Below are 27,699 nucleotides of genomic sequence, written 5' to 3'. Positions count from 1 at the left end.
TTAGCATGGACATCATTTACACTATTTAACTCCATCACTGCCACAATGGCTAAAAACAATCTGGGGATGGAGCCGATGCCCATGCGCACTGTAGTCCAGGGGAGGAGCCACCTATCTCGTGATACTTCGAAGACTCTTCCAGGACAACAATGTGCAATCATCCGGACCCAACACTAGGCGGCGATCTATGCATCAGATATGAATGTTAGCAGCCCTACATGCCAAGAACAGATGCATACTGGTAAGTAGCATATTCATTAGTTATAGATTACTTACTGCCCCTGATTTCTAGGGTTAAGGACATCCTTTCAGGGCCCTAGTTTTGTGCACCAGTGGTCAGTGTCTTGCATGGTTCTGCGTTCCTGGCGTGGAAAGTCGAGTACAGAACTGAGGTCAGCGTGCGAGGGTGGCGTCTAAGTAAGTTCCGCGACGTCATCCCAGCGACCAAGATGACGGACGCGGAGTCGACTGACTCCACCTACCAACGCGCAGGGGTACTGCTGACGAAAAAGATCCCGGATCCAGTCTGATGCCTGGGGGTAATTCTAAGGTAAGGAATCTATAACCAACTTATGTTTCATCCTGATATATATATCGTTACCGAAGGTAAGTAACTTGTTCGTTGTTATTGTAGAAATGGATTGGGGGTCCCTGACTTCCAGTTGCAATTCAGTGGGGGTCTGTTAAGTTTTAGAACCACTGATTTAGGGTAAATCTAGATTCACATGCAACTCTCTCCAGATTAGGAGCGTAATTGAGGTATAGAAAAAATGATCTAAACTCGTGATCGCTTTGTGGAGCATTGCAGGCCAAAGGTGGTTGCACAGCTCTGATTCCGTTTGTTGACAACCACCAAAGGTACAGAACGTTAATAGTGAAACTCCCACATAGCCACTATATGATCCGATTATGCTCAGCATATGATTCTAGAAGGTATTCAGGTTGAAAAACCATAATTTAAGGCAAGTAACTGTTTTCTTTGAAGTGAAACTGACCAATCCTAAGAAAGCTTGCCTTAAGAATGCTAGTCCTGTATACCTATCACTCAAACACCAGGACACTCCTTCATTTCATCATTCACCTCACTCAGACCCGAAATATGAACCGGATGCCAAAGACCCTTATAAGCCAATCCCTGCTGTGGAGGGATATGGTCTTTGGCACGACTAGAAAGTGAACGCCAAGGAAGATCCATTCTCCAGACCCTTCCCAGTGAAGATTTTGCCACCAGTTGACACAAAAGCTTACGATGCAGTTATCCAGAGGGCAGTGAACAGTCATGAACTTGGTGGGGATGGCATCTTGCATTGCGATAGTTCCAAATGCTAACCTTCACACACGCTCACTTCAGAGTGGTCTGCCTGGCAGTGGTCACAAGCAATGTGTCATTGGATGAGGTCGTGTTGGTATAGCCCAGAGTTCAGCACAGTCTTAAATTGTGGAACACCAAGAACCTGTTAAGGGCTGGTCACATGTCAAACCTATTACGCAGCAGACCGTTACCACAGATGACTCCCTCACGGGGAGAATTGTGCATCTGGACAAAATGACAATTGTGTGTAAATATACGCACCATCAAAAGTAAATGCACATTTCTTAGAGCTTATGACAGTGTCTAAAACATTAAGTGTTAATTGCACTGATTACCAAAAGATGATCCTTCGCAAACCGACAATAGGACTGCTGTGTACTGCATTCAGACATTCTGTTAGGGTGAACACCAACTTTATGGATTTAAGTAGGAAATTAATCCTAGAGTACTTCAGCAGTACTTTCACAAATGGTTGAGGAAGATGAGACAAACTTCCATGAGACTCATTCTGATCTCTCAAACGTGGGCAAAGCATCCATGGTATTCACTGCTGCTGGAAAGCTCTTTCCACCCACATAAAAAGTTATCCCTGAGTGGAACTTCTAACTCAGGATCAGGGCAACTTTAAGACATTTGAGTCTTATAACAATGGACCTGGCATTTTGACGCTTGAGGTCTTAGATTCCTTACCTACAGCTTACTGTTGAGTGTATGCTTCTTTTGAGAGTGGCTTGTGTATATGCTCCTTTTGAGACAGGTGTAGTTATGCCGCAGAATAGAAAATATTTGTACATTACTGTCACAGTGGACACAAACTACCTCTTCAGGACTCTGTTCAAGTCGTTCTTTTTATCCATTACAGTTCTAAAAAAAATCAGGTCTAGAGTACACACCTATTAGGCTTCATTTAGCAGCTGCGGCTGCTTATAGACAGAATAGACAGCTTAGCATACTATTTAATGTTCCAGTTGGTTAATTATTCACGGAGGGCCTTGAATGAGCTATTCTTCTCTAGGACACCACCAGCCCAATCATGAGTTTTTATTGTAGTTCCTGCTCAATTAATGGGACCTCCTTTTCAGCCTTATATTCTTCTCAAATGCAGTTTATCGCATGGAAACTGGGCTTCAAAGTGGCAATTACTACTTTGCATAGAGTTGGTTAGTTGCAAGGCTTAACGGCGGAGGAGGCTTTTATTCAATCTCATAATTATGGAGTCATCCTGAGGACAAACTCGCAATTTCTGCCAAAGGTAGTCTTCCTGTGCCTTGTCAGTCAGAAAATTGACTTGTTGATTTTATTTCCACTAATTCTGTCAGTTTCTGAAAAAGCATTACTTGCATTAGAGGGAGAGCATTCTTATATCTATAGAAGGCACTTAGCAGTCAGGGCTTGTACAAGGGATAATGATGTGTATATAGGTATGTTATGCTAAAGCTAAGCAGACTCTTCACAGTATGCCTAGAGCATTCCACTCATCAAAAACGAGCCTCTATAGCTTTCCTTGCAAACATACGACTTGAAGACCTGTGCAAAGCAGCTACATGGTGTACTTTGCACACTTTCACAAAGCATTAATGTGTGCCGATTCATTCCAGACCAGAGGAATAGGTCCGGAAAACGGTTCTTAAAACATTTGTAAGATCTACTTCATCTGCTCACAAGCCACTGCTTTGGAGGAAGAGCACTCTTTTTAAGTCCATGAAAAGTGTGCGCTCTACAACTGTACAAATGTAAATTGATACTTGTAGCTATAGGTTTATAGTGCTGTAGATTCAGATGCCCCCTCCCAGCTCACCAGATGTGAGCTTATGCCCCAGATGGTCTACATTTTATCTCTTACTGACTGGTACGGATCCTCCACTATGGCGGAAGAGCGTCGCCCCTAGCCCTTTACAAAAATGTAAAAAGAAAACTAGTTTAAAACCAGTTTTATTAAGCTTGTGCTGATGCTTGTGACCAGGTTGATAGGCTGGAGGGGGAGTTGCGGGCCCTACCTACAGTGCTCATGAGGGTTGGGTGGAGAACATGGTAAGTATTTATTTATTGAAGTTTTGTATAGCGCTAGCTGGACCCGGAGGTATCAGAGCGCTTCACAGCAAATACCCCAGACGGCCGGCCAAACATTCATGCGCACCTGCAAGGTGTGCTCGCCACTTCCCCTGCTCCTGTGTCAGAGCAGCCCTGTCTTGCCTTTTTATGTCTATTTCGCTGCTACACAGCAGTGCGGCGACGCTCCTCTGCCTTAGTGGAGGAGCCGCCACTGCTCCCAGTCAGTCCTTTACCGTAAATCATCGGCGCTCAGGCCAATCCTGAAGCTGCCCTCATGCATGAGAGCAGCTTCAGGATTGGCTGCAGGGCAGGGTGTGAGCCTGTGCCTGCCTGCCTGCGGCAGCGGGAAGGAGCAGAAGAGCACAACATGTTTCTGGAGGGCAGAAGGTACGTTTTTATTCTTGTGTCTGTCGTACCCCGTTCCTCCCCCTCCCCGATGTCCTGCTTCTTTTTCCCAATACAAGCCTCTCCTGATTACTGATTCTTATCCATTAAGGATTATTCTTTCTCTGTGTGCCAGTAGACATTTATTTACATTCCTGCTTCGCTTCACTCCACTTACAATTAAGGGGGAAAGCAATCTGGGGTAAAATCGTAATCCTGATGCATTGCTTGTTTCTGGACGGATCACGAGTCGCTTCAAAATTGAAAATTGTACTCCATAGAAAAACTTAAAATGTCCGCACCCAACACAAGATGGCAGAAACATGCAATGCATGTATAGCTACAGCACTATAATCTACAAACCGATACTCACAGATGAAGTTAAAATGTTCCTTATTGTCAACTCCTCTCCCTTCTATCCTGCTGTGTTGGGCACAGTGCATGGAAGGAAAATGTTCTCCAAAAACTGTTGCCGTAATGAATTTTACAGTGATTGTTAAAACATACCATCTCTTCTATATGCATAAACAGCAGCCACGCCCTTTGCCTATTCGAAAGGATACAAAGATCATCTATTGTGTCTTCTATATGTGCCGTTCTGTCATTTAGTTCAACTGCCTCCCCTACCTGTAAGGTGCAAGCTGTTGTGTTTAATTTTTAGCTGTCTGATTACAAAAGACAGTGGGCTTGCAGTCCGATAGCTTACTCTTCTTTTCTTGTACGTGGCCTTCCCCTGGAGCGTAGCCTCTTTGTGATCCTTTTTATTGGCTTCCACTGCTCGAATTGTCAACTACTTTTTTCTTTTTCATTCAGCACTCCAGGAGAGTGCATGTGTTTTCCAGCTCTCTCCGTCGTGGGTTCCTTCACCCCTTTAAATATTCTCACACTCAAATCAACCATAGATTACTTATGAAGGGTCTGATACCAAATGTGCCCATCACCTTTTTCTCAGGCTATAAACTGCTGTACTTTGGTAAGTGGGATTTTGCACACTCTTAAGAAAAGATGTATCTAAATTCTCTTTTTTTTTTTTTACCCACTCGGTCAGTGGAGAGAACTAATAGTCACAGAGACTTGAAAATATGTATCACATAAAGCTCCATGTGCAAGGCTTAGATTACAGTGAGCTGTTCACTCATCCCAGCCTTGTGAGAAATATTGCTCCCTCAAAACTCCCACTAAATGGATAGAGTATCTTGATAATATGGCTCTTCAGAACAAATTCTCTAGAGAGCTACATAGGTGCCTCACATTGGAGGTTAAGCCTTTGTTAAAAACACTTTCCCCACCAATACAGAGAATTAGATGCAGTTCCAGCGGTATAGTTTGCAGAACTTGCCACCCCTGTCTGTACTTCATCAGCTGACCTAGTCCTTTCGAGGCAGAGTATTGGGCACTGTTAAAATCACGAGTCGCAGTCCTTCAAATTTCATTGCCAGATAGTCCAAAAACACCCTGTTCTCCACTACCAGTGTCAAAGGCGCTTCAGACTTTCATCTTCTCTGCACTTTTCACCTGATGGTTTGACACCTATTTTTTTTTTTTTTTTAGAGTACTGCTAGAATTTTAGCCAGCTAGCGTTGGCATCCTCCATTTCATCCTGAGTTCACGAAAGCTTTGTTGTCTTTAGGGGGGTTAATCTGTTATATTATACACAATTAGCTGGTAAAGGCCCAGTCTCCCTCTACATGTCAGGAGAACCGTTAGATTGTTTGTGATACCGTTTTCATTCTCTGTCAATTTGAAGGTCTCACCTTTAATCTCAGAAAGTTAACTTTATTCAAGCAGTTGTTAGCTTCCCTGCTGTCCAACATTTCCTCTTTAGAGCAGACTAAATACTTCCTACAAGCAGTGTACCTTTTTTGAAGTTCAGATTTAGGAGTGGTGTTTGGACATCAGCTTTAACCCAGATAGCACCTCATCAAAACAGAGCAAGAGAAACATGAAAGACAATATCCTCAGCAGGCTGTGGCAAGCGCCTCACTAAAGATGTCATCCAACCTAAGACCCCACCACACCAGTACACCCCATTAACTCCCACCCCCCTACCTCTCACCAACCTTAAACCCCACGGCCCCTACTCCTTCACCTACCCACCCAATCTCTCAGCTAACGCCGCCAAAATCTTTAAAAACAAACTACTCAAGCAACACCCTGAAACACTCATAGTCGACCTCTACCATAACTCCTCCAAAGGTAAGACCAAAACTGACCTAATCTTCTACATCACCCACCAGGCCAAATGGAGAAATAACCTAGCTAACCACCTGCGAGTTACCAAATCCACAAACATCCCCCACGGACAAATACTAGCTATCTCCAAATCTTCTCCCTTCAGAATTAATGCCACCATAACCGTATACAGAAATGGCAAAGTCATGGTCCAAGACAATGTCCTCAACCTGCACCTATTTGAACTCGCCTTCCCCAAGCTGTGAAACTCCATCTCAACCCCGTCCAACTGCCCCACCCCTTCCCTTCTCCGCCCACAACCCGACCCAAGTAAGAACAGCCATGAACCCTGCCGCAAGCCCCCAACTACTGAACTCCTCAGACCTACACCAACCCCCCACGCCAGATCCCTCTCTACCCCCGCTCCCATCCCCACAACCACACCTCAACCTCGAGACATCGCCCCCTGCCACACCCCCTCACCTCACCCAGTACATCCACCCCAATCCCCCTACCTTCGTTTACACGAACACCCGCCTTACCAACGCCGAACCAGACAAAATAACACCAATACAGTTGAGAAACACCCTCCACAATCTCCCCCTCCACCGCCCATCAGAAGACTCATGTCTCTCCATTTCCCCATATATGACCAACCCTTGACCCTCCTGTCCCAACCTACACCCGCAGCCAAACAGGCACCCCAACACCTCCCCTCCCCCTAATCTTACCAACCCTCCTGCCCCAACCCACACTCTGTCGGATCTGCCCCTCAACCCCTCCCCTTCCCCACCCCAAACCCAGAGTCAATGGCAGAAGTAACTGAACGCCTCACACGTTTAGAAAATCCACTCAACACCCTCTTAGCAATGACCCCTACGCACCTCCTAACCATAACTGAAAACCTTTCCCTTCTCCACACCCAAATCAACATTATCACGCAGGGCATACACAAAATTCTTCTCAACACCAATACGCCCCCTCCCCTGCCCAACACTGAATACTCCCCTCCCTCATAAACATCAGTGAGCCACCTCAACTGCCCAATCACCAGACAACCAGCTGGCACCCCACCACTTGCAGCACCCAATCTCTCAGACCAAGAAGAGCGAAACCTGAGATGTTTCTGAGAGAAGCAACAATACTCGCCAAATCCTACGACCTCAGAACAACCCAAACATACAGGTAATCACCGGAATAGGTAGAGCCAACAACCAACCTAGGTCTGCTAGACGTCCCTCCCAAAGCATAGCCATTCCCCAAGCTCTCCCTCCTCCCAAAACCATTCCAACAGCGACAAGGTAAACTGCATGCTTATAAACGACAGATCCGCAGTCAAGCACGCAATCGAGCTGGCTGATGCTATACTGAATCACGACATTGACATTGCGTTCCTCACCAAACCTGGCTCAATGACCCATCATATCCCCTCCTTGACCTTGTAGCTCCCCCCTCCTCAACCCCCCCCCGGCTTCTCCATCATCAAAAAAGACAGAATAGACCAACATGGTGGCGGCATTGCCATCATCCATAAGAACAACATCCATATAGTTGAAATCAAAACCCACTCCTTCGAATACCTCAACATAACACGTCGAAACAACAAAGTAACAAAATGCTATCCCATCTCATCTACCAATCCCCCCCCCCCCCCCGGAAATTAGCCGGCATTTGGAGAACAAATATCGGACCTACTTACACATTGCTCCCTAGCCAACACCGACAACATTATCCTGGGTGACTTCAACCTCCTCAGGAATAACGAAAAGGACACGGTTATACAGTCACTAAATGAACTCCTCCTCACAAATGTGCTCACCCAACACTGCTAGGGTTAAACCCACAAGGGCTCTACCCTAGATGCAATCATAGCCAAAAAAACCCAATAACCATCAATAATTCTCCCAATCGACTGGTCAGATCACCACATCATTAGATTCAACATCAATCAAACCGCAGCCCCAACAGTCAAAACACAAATTATCCATCAAAGGAGCAGAAACCTCAAAGCCACCCCCCTCCTCGAAGAAACCATAACATCACTTCTCCCACCCTCCACTGACAACCTCATTACGGTCGAGCTCACTACACTGTACAACAGGACAATGACAACTGCTCTTGACCAACTAGCCCCCTTGAAACTGAAAAGAGTCGGAGCCATCCCCTACCGAGCCTGGTTCAACAAAGACCTCAACTCAGAAAGTAGAAAAGTAAGAGCCGCTAAGAGACTCTGGAGAGGAAACCCATCCACAACCAACCTCTCCCAGATCAGAAACGCAGTAACTACAAAAAGCACATAATCAAGGAAAAAGCCTCCTTCTTCCGGAATGCAATAGACAAAGCCAAAAAAACGCTCAAAGAACTTTTCAACATCATCCAGAAACAGACCTCCAAACCCACCAAAGCAAACCCCACTGACCCCAAACTTCAGTGTAACAACCTGGCCAAATTCTTCAATGACAAAATCCCCAATATCGAGCTCTCCTTAGACCAGCACCTTCAATCCTAACACAGCAATTCCCCACCCAAAATGAAACCTAACCCAACCCTAGTTCACGACATACTCCCAGCAGCCGAGACCCTCTTCTGTCAACCACCAAGTGTCCAGCGCAGAGCTCTCAAAATGAGTGTACCTGCACCACCACAATCTAACTCCAACCTCAGTTTGTCTAGTACATACAGTAAGTTGGTTTCAGTGCTTTTCGTAGATCTCGGTACACTACTGGAGCTACAGCTGAACAGCTGTCTACCATTACATGTTGATAGACTATTTAAAGTAAAATACACAAATCCATACTTTGTGAGCATACCTGGGCCTGGAGATAAGGATCCAAATACTAGTACAGTTCATATGCACTCAGTGCTTACATTAACATATAAGCTGCACACTGGCAGGAACTTTGGATCTCATCGCTGACTTTCTGAGAGGACTTTCTGAGAGGATCTCCAAATGACTGCAGGCCCCTCACCCTCCACAATCCTATTCCTCCACCGCTAACTTTCCTTTTGATTCAGACTCACTAATGTTTAGTAAGGGCACTGGATGCCAGGCTTGTGGACCAACTACTGTGAATAGTACTCCTCTGGGCCCTAATCTAGGTAGCTCAGTAGGCTGAAACCTGAGCTGCTGCTAAAAAATCGAGCAAAAGCTTTAGTACATGTCAGAACTTTAAGATTATGGTATCTACTGTGGCTTCAAATGTATTTTGAAATCATGGAGTCTAGAGAGATGGTTAAATCAGTATCAGAATCGGAATAAGATTCCCCAGAAAACAGAACAAGACCCCACTTGTAGTGAACTACCCCCTAGTTGTTCGTTGATAAAGAAAGGCCCAAAATGGAACCTGAGGGTGGAGGTGGATTAAGAATGATTGGGTCGGTTTCATGAGTTGCAGCGCCTTAAATCTGAATATGTAGATCTTGACTATGTGTTTATCCTAGTCGGTTGTGCTATGGGGGATCCTGTGGTTTATGGGAGATTTCGGTCCACTAAGACAACCATTGTGCAGATTGACAAGTTAGTTTGGCCATGTGCCCATCTTCCGGACTTCAGGTTGGTTCTTTACACCAATGCAATCTAGCCCCATGTACATACAGGCAACCAGGTCAATACAGACAAGGCTTCATGGAAAGTTAGGCCTAGGCCCATGCTGGAAGAGAAAGCTGTAGCCTGGCAGACATTCTAACCCTGCTATTTCGTGTGCACCTCAGTAGTGTACATAGTCATCTGGAAAGTCCAATTGAATATTAGGTATTGGTTAATTTGGAGGAGGGAGGGGCCGTAGGCTGTATTTAACCAATCCAACTAGAGGCTTAATTTTTTATATGTTACAATGCAGAAGGAGTGCATCATGTGTTGTACAGGTTTTCTCAGGTTTCGGAGTGACATGTCACTGGTCAGACCAGTCTGGCATATTTTGATGATCCCAGTTTTTGAAGAGCTCTGCATGGGTCCTGGTCTTTGAAACAAGCAACAATACAGGAAAAAACGTTTTGTCCAAAAGGAATGGGCTGGCACCCTACCCGCAACCACTGGGTTGAACAGATTTCATGGAGGACACTCTGGGAATCTTGATTTGTGCTGGTACTTTTACCCTAGACAAATCCAGTTTGACTATAGTCAATGTGCTAAATACTGCTGAAATAGACCTCATGAATCTAGTACCTATGAAAAAAAATCAAAGCCTCCTTTCATAGTCTCATACACATGAGACAAGAGGCTCCCATTATAAGGACTCGGAAGACCTTTAAACTGGGAGATCCAGAAGGTATTTTGGAGCTAAATTTATCAGTTGAAAGTGTCCCATATCCTTCACCTGCTCAGAGAGGTTCTAATTCAGAGGAATTTAATAGAGATACCTGGTAATACGAACATGTTTTCACTTTTTTCCTAAATAATTCCTCTGATGGAAAGAAGACTTTGCAGGGCAAGGGCCATCCATTGCATACTTAAACTGTCATATAGGAGGATGTGTCTCCGAGAAACAAGAATGTAATACTTCAGTATGCTAATGGCAAGGTTTTTTGCATGCATCAACATTTCTAGTCACTTTCTGCTGGACTGCAGCTTATGTGTATGGGGTTAGAGCTAAGCTAGCATTTGTTGCCTTTCAGTGCCATATCACCTTGTATTTACTTAAATGATCAGCCTGCCCCTGCGTCTAAAAATTGTTTTCTTAAGGTGGCTGCCTGCTTTCAAAATTTCATGTTAGTTATTAATATGAACAAAAAGGAGTATTTAATACCTGCATATAAGAATTTACCATAACATTCTTACTGGTAGCATTCAAACCTGCCTTCCTCCAGAAGGGCAAACACCTTGGCCTTCCATACACAACTCTAAAGTATGGATTGAGGGAGGAGACTGTGATAGTTGGGCCCCTTGGAAGGCAGTGGTGCGGGTGGAGCATGCAGTGTGCGCATCCCAGGTTCCTCTGAAAAATATTTCTTACTCTACTTGGAGGAATATGAAATAACGTACAAGGGTCAGTGTGGGGTGAAATTTTCTCATCCAGGGATTCATGCCAAAAACTCTCAGTTGACCAATCAGAAAAGTTAAGGATTGCAGTGTTTTTTCCCTGTATACTTAGTCATTTTGTTGTAACTTTATGAAAATTGTTTGTAGGTGGATCAGATGAATAAGATTGTCGAAGTGCTGGGAATACCTCCAAATCACATGTTGGATCAAGCGCCAAAAGCACGGAAGTACTTTGATAAGCTCCCAGAAGGAATGTGGACGGTTAAGAAAAACAAAGATGTGAAGAAGGTATTTATCAAAACTACTGGTGTTAACAGCTTCGTATTTCTTGCTTATTCGTAGTAACAATGACGTCCCTATTCATTACTTAAAAGATGAAATCTGCATAGATCACTGCATAACTCGTTCTTTCCCTGTTTACTACACCATCAAGCTTTTACAAAATTTACTCTAGAATTTGCAGACCTTTACTCGCACAAAATGCAGGACTGGTGGGTATCAGAACTTATATGTATTTTCTATCCACATTTTCAAGATAGCGGCTTTACTGGAGTACGGGAATCTCATCAAGGTCACAGGAGCGAATTCCAAACATTCTTTTGTTATCAGTGGTTGCCTGTGTTCCATCATAGTATTGTCTTTGATATTTATAAACCTAGAAGATTTCTGATAAACTTCTAACCACAGATCTCTAGGCGCCAGACTGGATTGAGAAACTTCTCCCAGCAGTGCTCCCACACACCAATAAATGGCGCTGTATGACTCGGTGGTGTGTGGAAGTAATGGAATAAAGCGGTGGATGCTGACATCAGTTATTTTCTTTCCCTTCAATGTGAATCCAGAGCTACGCTCCAAACTTTGTCAGTCTTTACGATAACTCCTCAAAAACTATTTGCAGTGTGATAGGGAACAGTGTCTCCACTGAAAGCAACAGGGGTTGAAGTCATCATGAGACTTCTGACACACAATGTTGATCACAGACCCACATCAGGGATGCCTATGGTATTGTACTCATGTACCCTTGTGCACCCTAAGACCAGGAAGCTAAACTCTGCATCACTGAATATAAGATTGCTTGCAGTCAAAGCAGTGTTACCACTCACTGCCTTGCGTGCGGACTCAGTAACGGCCGCTCCCAAAATGAAATGAACTCCCTGCTCAAAGCCTTCTGGTAAGTCAAAGCGTAGGCATACATATACGCTAGGAAGAGCAAGCAGAATTCTACCCCATCCTGCCACTCTAAAAGTGTAGCTAGAAGGCACAAGGCCGTCCTGATAAAGGTTGGACTCCACAGATTTTTCTAGTTTTGAAGTGGTCATGCAGTTGGTACCAGCTGGCCCCAGTTTCCCTGGCAGTTGTTTGCCTGCAGGAAACCACATCCTCCAAAGAGGTTGATTTTCTTGGCGCAATTCCAGCTTACTCTGGCTGCAGAGCCGCAGAAGTCTCTAGTTGAACATCTGCCAGTCGGTAGTACCTGAGGCAGTCTGCCCCCTCGAGACCTGCTACTGTGGCCATACGGACTCCGGTTCTGACTTCTACTCCAGTGCCATGGTCCAATTCCTTCTGTGCAGATTCAAACTCTTCTATCGCTGGTAGATTATCCGATCCTGATAACATTCCTCTGACTTCAAACAAACATGTCACTCTGTGAAATTATGAAATCGCTGCCAGTTGTTGTTCAACCAGTTTCAAATTCAATATTTCTACCTCAATGTGAGGGTCCACGCCCCTTTTTCATTCAGGCCCAGTTCAAGAGGCCAGTGTCCCTTAGGACGCATGATGAGAAGGATGTAGAGTGCTAGATCCTCTCTATACTGATGATGCATTCTATTTGGACTTAAAAAATACCAGTGAGCAATGACATATCTCCTGAAATGGAGCTAGGCTCTCCAGTTGGGCCACCAGAGTAAAGTACTTCATTTGTAGTGGTGGTTCAAAGGGCAGTTGAGACAATTCAATCGCAATTGACTGCTATTGAGACGAAAACAAATGTTTTGACTAAGATTCTTCAACCAGTCCACTTCATCTGGGCCTTTATGTAATTTAATGAAGCCCTTAATGTTGTCCTGCTGGCTACATGGTCCAGGCAATGCTTTGAGCTGCCGGTGACCTGGTCTACCTGACTAAGTCTACTTTTGAGAGCCTGACTGTTCAAACTTCAACAAGCAAGGTCAATACAAATACCTTTTTGACCAGTCTTGTTTAGGAATTAAAAAACCATGTTGCTTGTAGAATAGATTTTCCTTTGGCTACTCTAGCCCATAGCTCTATAAAGGCAGTTAGCCTTTTTGGTAGGTACTCCCACGCATTCAGGAATATGGCCAGTGATATTTTGCCAGCTATCCTGGAAGACCCCAGGGCCTCCTTCACCCAAACTGTACAGAATGGTCAGGATGCAGCAAAGTATTTGGCCAAAGCTGGCCGGGACACTGCATTGCATTGGCAGAGCTTTTTGGCACCAGCATCATGCTCAGAAGGCAAGCCTGGATCAGATCGACCAGATTTTTGGGAGTCAGGCAGATGTATCTAATGGACATTCCCTTTGATGGCTCCAGGCTGTTGGATGAAAAAGCTGATGCAGCACTAGAACGTTTAAATGACAGTCATGCCACAACCTAATACTTGGATGTAGTGACATTTGTTACAAACACTTTTCCCAGGAATACAGAAAACTGAGATGCTGTTACAGGGGGCTAGCATACAGACCATGCCAGTTTTCCCAATCTGTACTTCATCTACTGACTCAGTCCTTTTGAGGCGGAGGATGTGGCACTGTTAAAATCAGCAGGAGTCTCAGTCCTCCAATTCTTCTCCTCCTGTTGCTGTGATCTCCAAGCTGCTATAGTTTTCCCTCTTAGGCCGGTAGGATAGATTGTCACTTTTTATCAATCAGAGATGACTCCTGTTGGACTGGTAGGGGCATTGTCATCCTCGCCACCATCCTTCCGATCTAGAGCGACTTTTGGGGGAACATTTGGCAATCCTGATACAGGAGGTCAACCTTCTGTTCAAGGGTGTCATCAAGCAGGTACTTTGCTCCGGTCCTTGTTGTGAAGGATTGGAGCCTCCAGCCTATTTTGGATCGATGACTCCTGAACACATTTATGAGGAAGGGCAGGTTCAAGAGGCTCAGGCTAGCTCAGATCTTCCCTACTCTAAATGCAGGTGAATGGATGGCTTCATTTGACCTGCAGGGTTGGCCAGGAATGCTTTGAATTTACCATGCTCCCTTTCAACTTTACCTTGGCCTCGTTGGGGTTCAGAAAGTAATAGCTGTGGTCATTGTGCATCTTTGGAATTAGTTATCTTGTAATTGGATGATTGGCTCTTAAAGACGGGCTTGCCGATGTCAGTCGTATACCACCTCCGAACAGCAGCAGGTTGACTGAAATATTTGGATTTTGCGATCAGTGAGCTGAAGTTCCACTTGAGCTACCCACGGAGGATTCCACTTATTGTGGCAGCTTGGACATGTTGGTGTTAAAAAAATTTCTTCTGCTACAGAGTATCGGGTATTCGGGGTATGCTCCTGATGTTTCGGTATCACTCCTGTGTTTTGGTGAGGATGGCACTGATGTATCTTGTCCTCCTCTATCCTCCTCATTTCCAAGTGCTAAGTGCCGCATGTAGCCCCTTCACTGGACCGCCCGATCACTGCGGTCTCTCTGACTCTATTAAGATCTTGAAGGAAACTCCACAGACTCTACAGTGATGTATGGTGAACGCTCACTTTTCCTCACCCAGAGTTGGTAACAGGCCCTTGCTGCTGGCTTAGATCCCCCACCTCTCCCACATAACCTGGCTGCATCTCAGTCTTCTGGACTTTCAGGTGATCCACCTGGCCCTGAAAGCCTCCCTGCCATCCATAAAGGAAAGGCTGGTGTAGGTCCAATGGATAACATTGCATGTGGTACAGTAGCAAGCGGGGTGGAGTGGGGTCCTGTGTGTTGTAGGCGCTGTGCCTCTAGAGCATGAACCAGTAGTACATATTCCTGGTAGTCTTTGATCAGTGAGGTATGTCCTGTCTAGACAGAGAGAGTGCTGCATTGGCAATGCTGCATGTTCGTTTCATCCAAGGCACTCGTTCAGAGGGACATTTCAACTGGATTTGGAAGGGCTTGATCCCTGTTTGCATTCCCACCACTGCCTCACCTGCCCCAGGTTCTGAGGAACATCAAGGCAGACAGGGCCTAAGACATTCTCATTGTCATGGACTGGGCCAGGAGAGTTTGGTACCCAGAGCTCCTGATTATTTGTCTTCCATTCAGGGTTCCACTTTGGGAGGACCTTCTGTCTCCTCAACAGGGCAGGTTGCTACATACGAGTCTCTGCACCCTACACTTCCATGTGTGGAGAGCGGTGGCAACTAAATGGTTTTGACTTTTCAGCCAAAATGGTTGAGTTCCTCCATGCAGCTATACCTCATTTATCGAAGTCTATCTAAGCTGGTTGCTGGGAAAAATGTGTTGCTTTGTGTTGCACTCTGAATACTGACTCCTTCAAAACCAAACTTTCTGATGTTGTTTAATTTCTTTTCTCGTTAGCCTGTCTTTTGGCTATCCAATGGGCACAGTGTAAGGTTATTTTTTGGTCCTTTTGGTCTTTCTATTTTTAACCTGATCCATCGTCTTTTAGTCACTTTTTGTTATGTTTTATAAATGGGTCGTGCATGTGTTCCCCCATGCCCTCACCTCCCCTCAATCTGACATAAACATGGTATATACAGTTGTCACATGCTTGCCCTTTGAGCCTGTGTACAGCTGTTGTTAAGGCTACCGTCCTTCTCATTGCCATTATGTCTGCATGGTGCATGAGTGAACTGCAGCCACTTTTGGGTCAACTGTCTTAAACCACCTTCTTTCCTGACATATTGGTGCTGAGGACCAGGATGGCCTTCCTACCAAAGGTTGTGACTCCCTTCTGGCCCTGCATTTCCCATCTGTCAGCCAGTCGAACTCTCTGTAGGCCTTTCTTGTCCCTCTTTAAACTTAAAAAGAATAAGAGTGTCCATGGCTCTGACCTAAAGGGGACTGCACAAATTTTCATTGCAAGAGATTTTCTGGGACACAAAAGGTCAAGTACAGAAGAGGTGGATACTCTTATGCATAAGAACCTGCTATGGTTTGGCCTAGAAGCAGCCCTCTGAAAGCCTACACGCTCATTTTGATCAGTGCTAAGGCTGCTACAATAACTTTGGGTCAGGGGGTGTCTGTACTAGACATCTGCCGGACTGCGATTTGGGTGTATGGTCCATCCTTGATACTCCAATACAGTGGGAAGGTCACTTTGCCTGTTCAGTTCTGTAGGAACATTTTTGTTCTGATAACTCTCCCTAGACCCTCCTCCTATTGAAGATACAGCTGTGGTATCTATTATCTATTCCAAGGGTGAGGAATCCATGGTTAGCAGTATCAGTCAAACTAATTGCCTTCACATATCCAAGAGAAAAAGTGTTAGCAATCTAACCACAGATTTCCCGCGGCTCCCATCTTTCTGTTCTGTGGAGTAGTCTCTTTGCCATCTAAAAAGATCCCACGTTAGGAGTTCAGCAAACTGTCGGACAATGTGTTCTGCACTCTGCGTTTGAGGGGGCGACTAAGAAAGACAAAAGAAAAGGAAGTTGGTACACAGTGGTGACTGCTCAGTCACTATCAGGGTGATATGGAGTCGCTGCAGAGCAATCCAGTTTAGCATATCGTAACATTCTGAAGGTGAACATACTGTGATTTTGAGTGTCCTCTAGAAAGGTAAATAACATGCTCTACTCCATACATGCGACATCCCAGTGCATGTCCTCATATAAAAGATTTTTTTTTTAACTTCTCAAAGAGAACATGGTAATAGATATCTATATAGATATATATAGATATTATAGTTCGGCTCAGATTTCACTCTTACAAAATCAGTGAAATTCTGCAGTTACAGTAACCTGATCTTACTATACCTTTTGCCCCAAATATGTTAATAGAAAAACGGTTATGGTATGTGATCGCCGCACACTGTTATTTCCTTGAGCATTAATGAATGCTCACTCGTTAAGAAAAAACCCAGTCAAGTAAAATTCAAAATACAAGAGTAGAGGAGCACAGTTTTGTATTCAGCTCCATAGAACACATGTCTCATATCTTCTAGAACACACTTATGAAAGAACAATCATACTTGAGTTGAAAAGATACCAAGAGAATGTTTTCATCTTCTTCACATAGCATATGTTAAAAGATAAAGCCTACTCATTTCATCCCAAACTCAGGGGACTTCTTCAGGGCATAGCATAGATGTAGACTATTCAAATTTAATGAGAAGAAAAGCGTCACTATCTCAAAAATCCGTCCTATCCTTATTTGTTCAGTTCATATTGAAAAACAAGCCGAGAAATAGTATATATTCCTTAAAATTCTTCAACGGAAATGCTTCTCTGGTTAGTCGTCCCAAGGACTCTGTGACCCTTCTCATAAGAGCGGTCAGTCAATAAGTATCCTTTAACAGATTTCTTGTGCGGCCATTAAGTTGTCCAGAATGACTGAATTTTCAATTCATGCTCTTGGTGCCGGACGGACATTTCCCGTTATGCAGATGACGATTGTTGCTAGAATGGGCTAAAATGTAGTCAATCTGAAAGAGACACGTTAGTGATAGATTCCTTACCTTAGAATATCCCCAGGCATCAGACTGGATCCGGAAAGTTTTGCTAGCAGTACCTCTGCGTCAGTAGGTGACGTCATGCGGATCCGCGTCCGTTGCTGGTGTCATAAGCGCCGGGATGTTGTTACGGAGACTACTTAGGCGCCACCCATGCGTGCTGACGTCGGTTCTTTCTTTTTCTGCGCCGGTAAACGCAGGTGCGGTTAGAGCACGTACCTTAGTCACTTTTGACGATCTTTTTTGGGACTTTTTGTCTGTTTGGTCTTCTCTGGTGCTTGTAGGGATGCCAGGTTTCAAGTCCTGTGGGGCCTACTGTCGCAACATGTCAGAGGCGGACCCCCGCAACGTCTGTCTCTACTGCCTGGAGCGCGACTACGACTCTCTGAACTGTCGGGCCATGGCCCGAAGGCCCTGGGGGAGCGGCACCTGAAGTTGCTTGAGGTTCAGCAATCGTCCCAGCGCCGTTCGCAGTGCCGGGGCCGTTCTAGGGAACGCTTGCTGGGCCACCATCACCGCTCCTCTGGTTTCAAGTCTTCACCCTCTGATTCGGGTAAGAGACATCATAAAAAGAAGTCGAAGAAGCATTGTCGCTCTCCAACGTCCCACCGTTGGTCCCCGGGTGCGGACGAGGGGCACAGGGGCTCCGCCCCCGGGACTCCTTCGGAGCCTGGAAGTCCCGCGGCCTTACTGCCTTACCCGGGTCCGTCGGCGACTCCCACACAGATGCAAGATTTTCTTGCTACCATGGACCGCCTGTTTAGGCCTCGGCCTTTGTCAGGATCCTGCCGAACCGGCTGCTCCACCAGTGGCAGGATCCTGCGTTGTTAGCTCCGGCCATGGCGCCACGAGGTCCCACGCTGCCGGCTCCGGCTCCAGCACCGCCTTCGGCTCTACCTGCGGCGCCATAGTGGATGCTGTTGGTCCCACCTCTACCTCGGTTCCCGGACGGTTTTGTCCCCCCCTGGGATCCGAATTGGGATACACGCTGGTTCGGCCCCAGTAGGTGCCGTTTTCAATGCCGTTCGTTCCTTACCCGGTCCCTACCCTGCCGCCGCGGTCTGCGCCGTACATGGCGGAGGTGGAGGATGACTTGGAAGGGTCCGAGGACCCTCTGGCTCATCGTGACTCTGAGCAAGATTGGGCAGACGACTTGGAGGAGGCTGGTGGCCTCGATGTCTCCTCTGATCCGGGGTTTGCCTCTCCCCGCCTACTTTGGAGGAAGGTGCCTCGTACATGGTGGTGCTCCATCAGGCAGCTGAGGTCCTTAACCTTGATCTCCCTACGGTTGCCCTAAAGACTAATCTCCTCACGGAGGTGCTCCAGTCGGCGTCCATGTCATCGGAGCCACTGCTGCCTTTTATGGACGCCCTCACTGATGTCTTGTTGGGCACGTGGTCGCGACCGGCCACAGGGGCCCCCTGTGGATAAGAACGTTGCAGGCGTCATCACCCGGCGCCGGTTGACCCTGCATTAGAGTCTGGTCATTGAAATGAAATGAAATTAAATGAAAATAATATTTATAAAGCGCAGCAGTTGCCCTGAGGCGTCCAGGCGCTAACACTGAAACAGAAGGTACCCTCAAGAGGTTACTGTTTGCTAAAGAGCAAAGTTTTAAGTTGTTTCCGGAAGCTGGTTAGATTGGGGTTTTCTCGCATCTGTCGAGGGAGGGTGTTCCAAAGTTTGGAAACATTATACGAGAAAGAGCGTCGTCCTGCTCTGGCTCTAAGGATTCTGGGGATTTTGGCTAGTGAGGCAGTTGAGGAACGGAGTGCCTTGTTGGGTACGTAGGGAGAGATCAGGGCACAGTTGATTTCTGGGCCCATTTTCCAGAGAGTCTGGTGGGCGATGCATAGAGCCTTAAACTTTACCCTGTCCCTGACCGGTAGCCAGTGTAGAGTTCTTAGGCCATTTTTTATAGAGGTCCTCCGAGGGATTCCCAATAGCACACGAGCTGCGCAATTTTGGGTACGCTGAAGTTTTTGTAGAGTGTAGTCAGGTGCTCCAAGATATAATGCATTATTGAAATCCAAACGGGATTGGACAAGGCCCTGTATAATTATTTGTCTGGCCTCAGGAGGAAGGAGGGGGAGAATTTTTTTTTGTTACCCTAAGGAGGCCAAAACAGGTGGCCGACACCTTGGTGGCCTGTGTGTTAAGGCTCAGCGACTTATCGAGCCATACTCCCAGACTTTTGATGGTATCTCTCGGGGGTGGGGCGGCACCCATGCTAGTGGGCCATATCCGGTCCAAAGCGGAGGGGGCCGCAGGGCCCAGGAGCATGAGCTCAGTTTTGTCATTGTTGAGTTTCAGATATGAGCTCGACATCCATCTTTTTACATCCTCCAGGCATGCCGCTAGGTTGGGTGGTAAAGGAAGGCCGCTCTTCGACGCAAGGGAGACCACCAGCTGGGTGTCGTCCGCATAGGAGATGATGTAACACCATGCGGACGAACAATCCCAGCCAGCGGTCTCATATATGCGTTGAAGAGCGTAGGGCTCAAGGATGAGCCCTGCGGAACTCCACACCCCAGAGGCCTGCTAGATGATACGGAGGTGCCGTCGAAGACCTGAAAGGTCCTGTCCGAAAGAAAGGATTCGAACCAGATCAGGGCCTCTCCGGCCACTCCTAGGTCGGCGAGACGGTTCAACAGAATTTTATGATGTACTGTGTCAAATGCGGCACTTAGATCGAGGAGGATCACTGCCACTGACCCCCCTCTATCCAAAATCCGTCTCGCCTCCTCAGTCACGGCCAGTAGGGCGGTCTCCGTTCCATGTTTTGGGCGAAAGCCCGTCTGAGAAGCATCGAGGAGATGGTTTCCCTCGAAGAACGTCGTCAGAACGGTATTGACGTGCTTCTCCAAGATCTTTGCTGTCCACGGGAGCAGGGAGATCGGGCGGTAATTGCCTGGGTTCGTTCGGTCAAGGGAGGGTTTTTTAAGGGCCCGTACCATAGCGTGTTTCCAAGTCGCTGGTACTGTCCCACTTAATCTGAAAGAAACAGGTTAGTATTAGATTCCTTACCTTGGAATATCCCCAGGCGTCAGTCTGGATCCGGAAACTTTTGCGTAGCAGTACCCCATGCGCGTCGGTAGGCGTCGTCTGCAGGCGTCCCCTGCGGCTCCGCGTCCGTCGTCGTGCGCCGTGATGACGTTGCTGGAGTATATAGACGCCGCCTCCGCGCGCTGACGTCAGTTCTTCTTTTTTCCGCGCCAGTTAGCGCAGATCCGAAGAGCAGTACTCCGGTCTTTTGACCTACGTTTTTTGATTAACTTTCTAACTCTAAGGTGCCGATAGGATGCCCGGGTTTAAAACTTGTGACGGGTGTGACCGCACGATGTCGGTCACGGACCACCACCGACTCTGCCTCCGGTGCCTGGGCGCGGACCACGACGTGGAGTCCTGCGTCGACTGCCGGGCCTTGACGAGTAAGGCTAGACGGGAGCGGTCCCGCAAGCTACTCGAGCTCCGGGTGTCGGCACCGCCTCAGGAGCGGTCCCGGTCCGGCCGGAGGTCGAGGGAGCGGTCGAGGGAGCAGTCGCGGAGCCACCACGAGCGCTCCGGAAGTAGTCACCATTCCTCTGGTTCCTCAGGTAAGAGGCACAAGAAGTCGGGGCGTCGTCATCGTACCCCCGACTCCCCCCCCGACGCTCGCGCGATGCGGCCGGGGGTTCGGGTGGCCCCACCCCGCGGCTCCGCGTGGGTCGCCGACGCTGCCTGCTCCATACCCGACGGTCCCTGGGCAAGGCGCGTCGCGAGAAGAGATAGAGGAGTTCCTCATGGCCATGAGGGCGCTGTCTCCTCCGACGGGGCCTACGGCGCCTGCGGGCCCGGTGGTCCCGTCCGGGGGCCCGAGCGGTTCGGGTGCTCCTGCCCCGATGCCGTCGGGTGCTCCGGCCCCGACGCCGCCGGCGGCTCCGGCGCCGCTGGGCCCTTCAGGGTCGACGCCGGCTGGTCCTCCGGCCTCTCCGGCGCCGATTCCATCGTGGCAACCCATGGTGCCGCCTCCGCGCGGCGCCGGGACTCCGACGCCGGCTCCGGCCGGCGTCGGGGCGCCGGCACCGGGCGGCACCACCCCCATTCCCTCTCCTACTCCGGACGCGGAGTCGGACCGGCGTCGTCCGACGCCGAGTCCGGCGCTGATGGGGCCCATTGACCCCGAGGAGCCGGTCTACATCATTGACTCCGAATATGGTGAGGATGCAGATTATGGAGAGGGTTTGGGAGGGGTCTGAGGACCCTCTGTCACGCGAGTGTCAGTACGACGTGGACTGGACAGGTGACTTGGGTGATGCCAGTGGTCTGGACGATTCTCCTAACCCTGGTTTTGTCTCGCCTCCTACTGTGGCCTCGGAGGCTGGGGCTGCTTATTCAGTGGTGTTGATGAGGGCTGCCAAGGCCTTACACCTTGAGCTCCCCGTCGCGGCCGTGAGGCCTAACATCCTCACTGAGGTCTTCAAACCGCAGTCATGCCCACAGGAGCCTCTGCTGCCGTTCAACGAAGCCTTGACAGACGTTCTTTTGGGCACGGGGTCCAGGCCCGCTTCAGGTTCGCCTGTTGATAGGAACGTGGCCAGACACCACCGTCCGTGTCCGGACGACCCCAAGTTCCTGTCCACCCATCCCACCCCTGAGAGTCTGGTGATCCAGGCCTCGACCTCTCAGACCGCATTCCCGTCGGCCCCGCCCGATCGGGAATCCAAGAGGTACGACCAATATGGAAAGAAGGTCTTCTCGTCCCTGAGTCTGGGACTGCGGTCTTGCAACACCGCATGCCTCTTGGGCCGCTACACCCACTCTCTGTGGGATACGGTCGCGGAGTGTCTGCCACAATGCCCGCAGGAGGTACGGGCAAAGCTCGGTCAGGCTATGATTGAAGGCCGAGACGCAGCACGATATTCCATCAGGTGTGGTCTCGATACGACCGACTCGCTAGGCAGAGCGATGTCCACGACGGTGGCGATTCGTCGCCACGCCTGGCTGAGATCCGCCAACTTTTCGCCGGATGTCCAAAATACTTTGATGGACATGCCGTTCGATGGCAGTCGCCTGTTTGGCGACAAAGCGGACCACGCGCTGGAGCGCTTCAAGGACTCCAGGGTCACGGCCAAGTCCTTGGGTCTCTCGACCCAGCGCCAGCAAACGGGTTCGTTTCGCTCCTTTCGTGGCCACGGAAGGGGCGGTCCCACACGTGCTGCCAGCCACGCACCGCAGAACACTTCTCAACGCGGTGGCGGCAGTGGCTTCCGCCGTGGAGGCGGTCGGGGACAACGGCGAGGTCAGACCACACCTCCCCCCGCAGCATCAGCCTCCAAATCCTCCTAGTCCGAGCTTTCAGGCCCATGTGACGCCAGTGGGTGGCAGGGTTCGCCATCACCACTCCCGCTGGCGCACCAACACATCGGACGGGTTGGTAATGCAGCTCGTCCGAAAGGGCTACTCCCTTCCCTTCGAGAGCACTCCTCCAGCCATGCCACCGCAGAACCACCGTGTGTCGGGGGACCCCTTGACACTTCTGCAGGAGGAAGTTACGGCCCTCTTGGCCAAGGGGGCCATCGAGCGCGTTCCTGGGCCAGAAGTAGGGTGTGGTTGCTACTCCCACTACTTTCTGGTACCCAAGAAGGACAAGGGGGGCCTGCGTCCTATCTTGGATCTACGGAACGTCAACGGCTTCCTCCGAAAGGAGAAGTTCAAGATGTTGACTTTGGCTCAGGTCTTGGCTGCTCTGGACCCACAAGACTGGATGGTGGCGTTGACTTGCAGGACGCGTATTTTCACATCCCCGTCCTGCCGGCCCACCGACGTTACCTGCGGTTCACGGTAGGCCACGAGCACTTTCAGTTTATCGTGCTCCCATTCGGCCTTACCAGCGCCCCACGGGTGTTCACGAAAGTGATGGCGGTGGTCGCAGCTCATCTGCGCCGGCTAGGGGTTTCGGTCTTCCCTTACCTCGACGACTGGTTGTTGAAGGCGGGCTCGCCTCAGACAGTCGTCCACCACCTTCAGATGACGGCAGACCTCCTGCACGAGCTGGGGTTTTCCATCAATGTGCCGAAATCACACCTGTGTCCCTCTCAAAAGCTCCTTTTCATCGGAGTGGTTCTCGACTCGGCGCAGTTTCGGGTTTATCCTCCGGAACGGTGGGTCCGGGATATTCAGGCTCTGATTCCAATCTTTCAGCCGTTATCCCGGGTTTCGGTCAGGTTGACGCTGCGGCTGCTGGGGCTGATGGCTTCCTGCATCCTTCTGGTGCATCACGCCCGGTGGCGGATGCGGGCTCTGCAGTGGGACCTGAAGTTTCAGTGGGCCCAGCATCAAGGCAACCTATCCGACCATGTCCTGATCTCGGAGGGCACTGCGAGACAGTTGCAGTGGTGGCTTACGGACCGCGATTGGGTCAGAGGCAGATCCCTCTCCCTTCCCCAACCGGAGCACGTAGTTGTGACGGACGCGTCCCTCCAGGGCTGGGGAGGCCACTTGGGAGAGGCGGAGATCAGAGGCATCTGGTCTCCGGCGGAGTCCCGGCTCCATATCAACATGTTGGAGCTGCGGGCGATTCGCCTAGCACTGAAGGCATTCCTCCCCTTTGTCAACGGGAGTGTAGTGCAGGTGTTCACGGACAACACCACCGCCATGTGGTACTGCAACAAGCAGGGCGGAGTGGGGTCGTGGACCCTTTGCCAGGAGGCTCTGCGTCTCTGGCAATGGCTGGAACGTCAGAGCGTGACTCTGACGGTTCAACACCTGGCAGGTTCTCTGAACGCCAGGGCGGACGAACTCAGCCGTCGGTGCTCGGTGGATCACGAATGGCGTCTGAACTCGGACGTGGCGAAAGGCCTCTTTCTGCAATGGGGAGAGCCTTGGTTAGATCTATTCGCCACAGAAGAGAACGCGCAATGTCATCAGTTCTGCGCGTTGGAGTTTCCAAGACGGCACTCGCTCGGCGACGCCTTTCGGCACGAGTGGAGTTGCGGTCTATTGTACGCCTTTCCGCCTATACCACTTCTGCCCAGAGTGCTGAAGAAGATCAGGCGCGACCGGGCCCAAGTTATCCTTGTGGCTCCGGACTGGGCTCGAAGGTACTGTTATCCCGAGCTACTCAGCATGTCAGTCGGTCCCTCGATCCGCCTGCCCCTTCAGGAGGACCTTCTGTCGCAGCAGCAGCAGGGGACGGTCCTCCACCCGAACCTGTCCAGTCTCCACCTCCATGCGTGGAGATTGAGCGGCGACAGTTGAGGCCATTTGACTTGCCTCCTGAAGTTTGTGATGTGATTCTGGCAGCCAGGCGTCCCTCCACAAAGTCGGTATACGCCTGCCGGTGGAACAGATTTGTGGCATGGTGCACAGCAAAGGCTGTGGACCCTCTCCCTACCCCTCTTTCCGAGGTTCTTCTCTTCCTTCTTTCTCTTGCCCAGCAGGGCTCTGCTCTGGGCACTATCAAGGGCTACCTTTCTGCCCTTTTCGGCCTTTGTAAGGCTACCTGATCAACCTTCTTTGTTCAGGTCCCCTATTGTAACAAGATTCTTGAAGGGCATCACGCACATGTATCCACCTGTTCCGTTCGTGATGCCTCAGTGGGACTTGAACCTGGTTCTGACTTTCTTGATGTGCGCTCCCTTTGAGCCGCTTCATTCCTGTCCTCTCCGTCTCCTGACTTTAAAGACGGCCTTCCTGGTTGCCATCACCTCTGCCAGGAGGGTGAGTGAGCTCCAGGCTCTTTCTGTCAAACCTCCTTTCATGTCAATTCATCCAGACAAGGTGGTTCTGAGAACTAGACCTTCTTTCCTGCCCAAAGTAGTCTCTGCTTTTCACATCGGGCAGTCCATCACCTTACCCTCCTTCTTCCCGCCTCCGCATCCTTCAAAGGATGAAGAGCGGCTCCATCGTCTGGACCCAAAACGTGCGCTTTCATTTTATATGGATCGCACACGCCAGTTCCGGGTGGATGACCAACTGTTTGTTGGCTACGTGGGTGCGAAGAAAGGACGGGCGGTACATAAACGGACCATCTCTCGGTGGGTCGTTCTGTGCATCAAAGCGTGCTACTCTTTGGCTCGGAAAGAGCCTCCTGTTGGGCTGAGGGCCCATTCCACTTGGGCCACGGCGGCTACAACTGCCCTGGGCCGGGGAGTCCCTTTGCAGGACATTTGCCAGGCGGCTACGTGGGCCTCGCTGCACACCTTTGCGAGGCACTACTGCCTGGACAGTCAAGTCCGGAGGGATGGCTTCTTTGGCCGTTCGGTCCTCCACGACTTTCTGGTGTAGGATTGTATTGGTTCGCAGACCCACCACCGGGGTTGGTATTGCTGGGGTATCTATTCTAAGGTAAGGAATCTAATACTAACCTGTTTCTTTCAGATGAACAAGTTACTTACCTTCGGTAACAATATATCTGTAAGAAACAGTAGTTAGTATTAGATTCCTTACCGCCCCGCCCATCCTCCCCGTTCTGCGAACTGATACCTAGGGTTAAGGACATCCCTTTCAGGGCCCTAGTTTCAATGGCACCAGTGTTGGTTCTCACATGGCTCTGCGTGTTCTGGCGCGGAAAAGCTATGTACAAAGAACTGACGTCAGCGCGCGGAGGCGGCGTCTATATACTCCAGCGACGTCATCACGACGCCGACGACGGACGCGGAGCCGCAGGGGACGCCTGCAGACGACGCCTACCGACGCGCAGGGGTACTGCTACGCAAAAGTTTCCGGATCCAGACTGACGCCTGGGGATATTCTAAGGTAAGGAATCTAATACTAACTACTGTTTCTTACAGATATATCGTTACCGAAGGTAAGTAACTTGTTCATATGGACGAGTTCAGTAGTTCCAGAAGAGTGGGGAGAATGATTTTGCCGGCCAGCCCCAGTGGGCCCGGTGGAGCAGGGTCACACGGAGAGCCAGTTTTTATTAGTTGAGCGAGGCTTTCCAACATTTCTAGTTTCAACAAGGGAAGGGATTCCAACCTGTTGTCGCTATCCCGAGCTAAGTCCAGGTGACGGGGGGGGGGGGGGGGGGGGGGGGGGTCAGCAGGGGGGTTCAAAAAGGAGTGGTAGATTTTATTCACTTTCTGAAAGAAGTAGTCTCCCAGCTAGTCACATTTGGAGGTTGAGCTACTGTTGTCTGTGGGGGGCAAGGCGGGTTTTATCAGGGAATTTACAATACGATAAATCTCTTTCGGCTTCGACTTAGCCGCTGTTCAGGCTTCGACCTCCCAGAGTGCCTTTCCCACGTCTCCGCCGGATTAGGTCTCTAAAAGGCTGGAGCAGTTTGGCAAACGCTTGTTCTCCTCGACCAGCTTGGGGCTGGGTTCGGTGAGCACCGCATGTCTGTTGGGCCGCTATTCCCACGCAGTGTGGGATACAGTTGCTCAGGTGTTGCCTCAGTGCTCGGAGGAGGTCCAGGCGGTGCTGTCCCAGGCTGTGGCCGAGGGCAAGGATGCGGCTAAATTCGCCATTCGTTGTGGCTTGACACTGCGGACTCCCTCAGTAGGGCAATTTCAACGACTGTGGCGCTTTGTCGACACGCCTGGTTGAGATCTACCAGGTTCTCCCCAGGTGTCCAGAGTTTGCTTATGGACATGCCCTTTGACGGCACTCGCCTCTTTGCGGATAAGGCCGACAGCGCATTGGAGCGTTTTAAGGACTCTCGTGCTACGGCCAAGTTCTTGGGCCTTTCCACCACGTCTACTTTTCATACCTTACGTGGCCATGGGAGGGCCTGCACATTCAGTCGGAAGCCTGCACAGAATCACTCATCGTGGCTGTGGGCGTTGCCGTGCCTCCATGAGGGTATGGGGGGCAGCATGGCCCCGGAAATCTCATCCCTGGAACACAGACAGGTGTCCTAGGTATCCCAAGGGCTCCCACCGTGCAATGGGACTGAGGGGGGAACTTCATGGACCCTTCGGTCCCTACTGGCTTCCCGCCTCCTACGGGAGCCCTCATTATTTATTTAAACAGTTTTATATAGCGCTGGCCAGACCAGTAGGTATCAGTGTTTTACAGAAGTTCAGCAAATTTACAACATTGCTGAACAACATCTTGCATTGCTGCTGCACGACGTGAACTGCAGAAAAGCAGCTATCTCCGTGCAGGAACAATCCTTTTCTGTTTCACTGCCCACTTGTTCGCTTTTCAGGATAACAGTTGAAACCTTTGCTTC

The 27,699-nt window shown here is 49.4% G+C and overlaps 1 protein-coding gene across 1 annotated transcript in view; it reads left to right on the top strand.

The window, feature by feature from the left end:
- Positions 1-27,699, top strand: part of LOC144770632 (dual specificity tyrosine-phosphorylation-regulated kinase 1B-like) — a 431,276-nt gene that overhangs the window by 314,501 nt on the left and 89,076 nt on the right. The window contains exon 8 of the mRNA XM_078655322.1: positions 11,046-11,186. Within this exon, the coding sequence (XP_078511448.1) occupies positions 11,046-11,186 (141 nt within the window). The remainder of the gene's footprint in view (positions 1-11,045; positions 11,187-27,699) is intronic.

Source organism: Lissotriton helveticus, chromosome 7, assembly GCF_964261635.1.
Source record: "Lissotriton helveticus chromosome 7, aLisHel1.1, whole genome shotgun sequence".
Classification (NCBI taxonomy): domain Eukaryota; kingdom Metazoa; phylum Chordata; class Amphibia; order Caudata; family Salamandridae; genus Lissotriton; species Lissotriton helveticus.
This window is presented reverse-complemented; position numbering and strand designations above follow the sequence as displayed.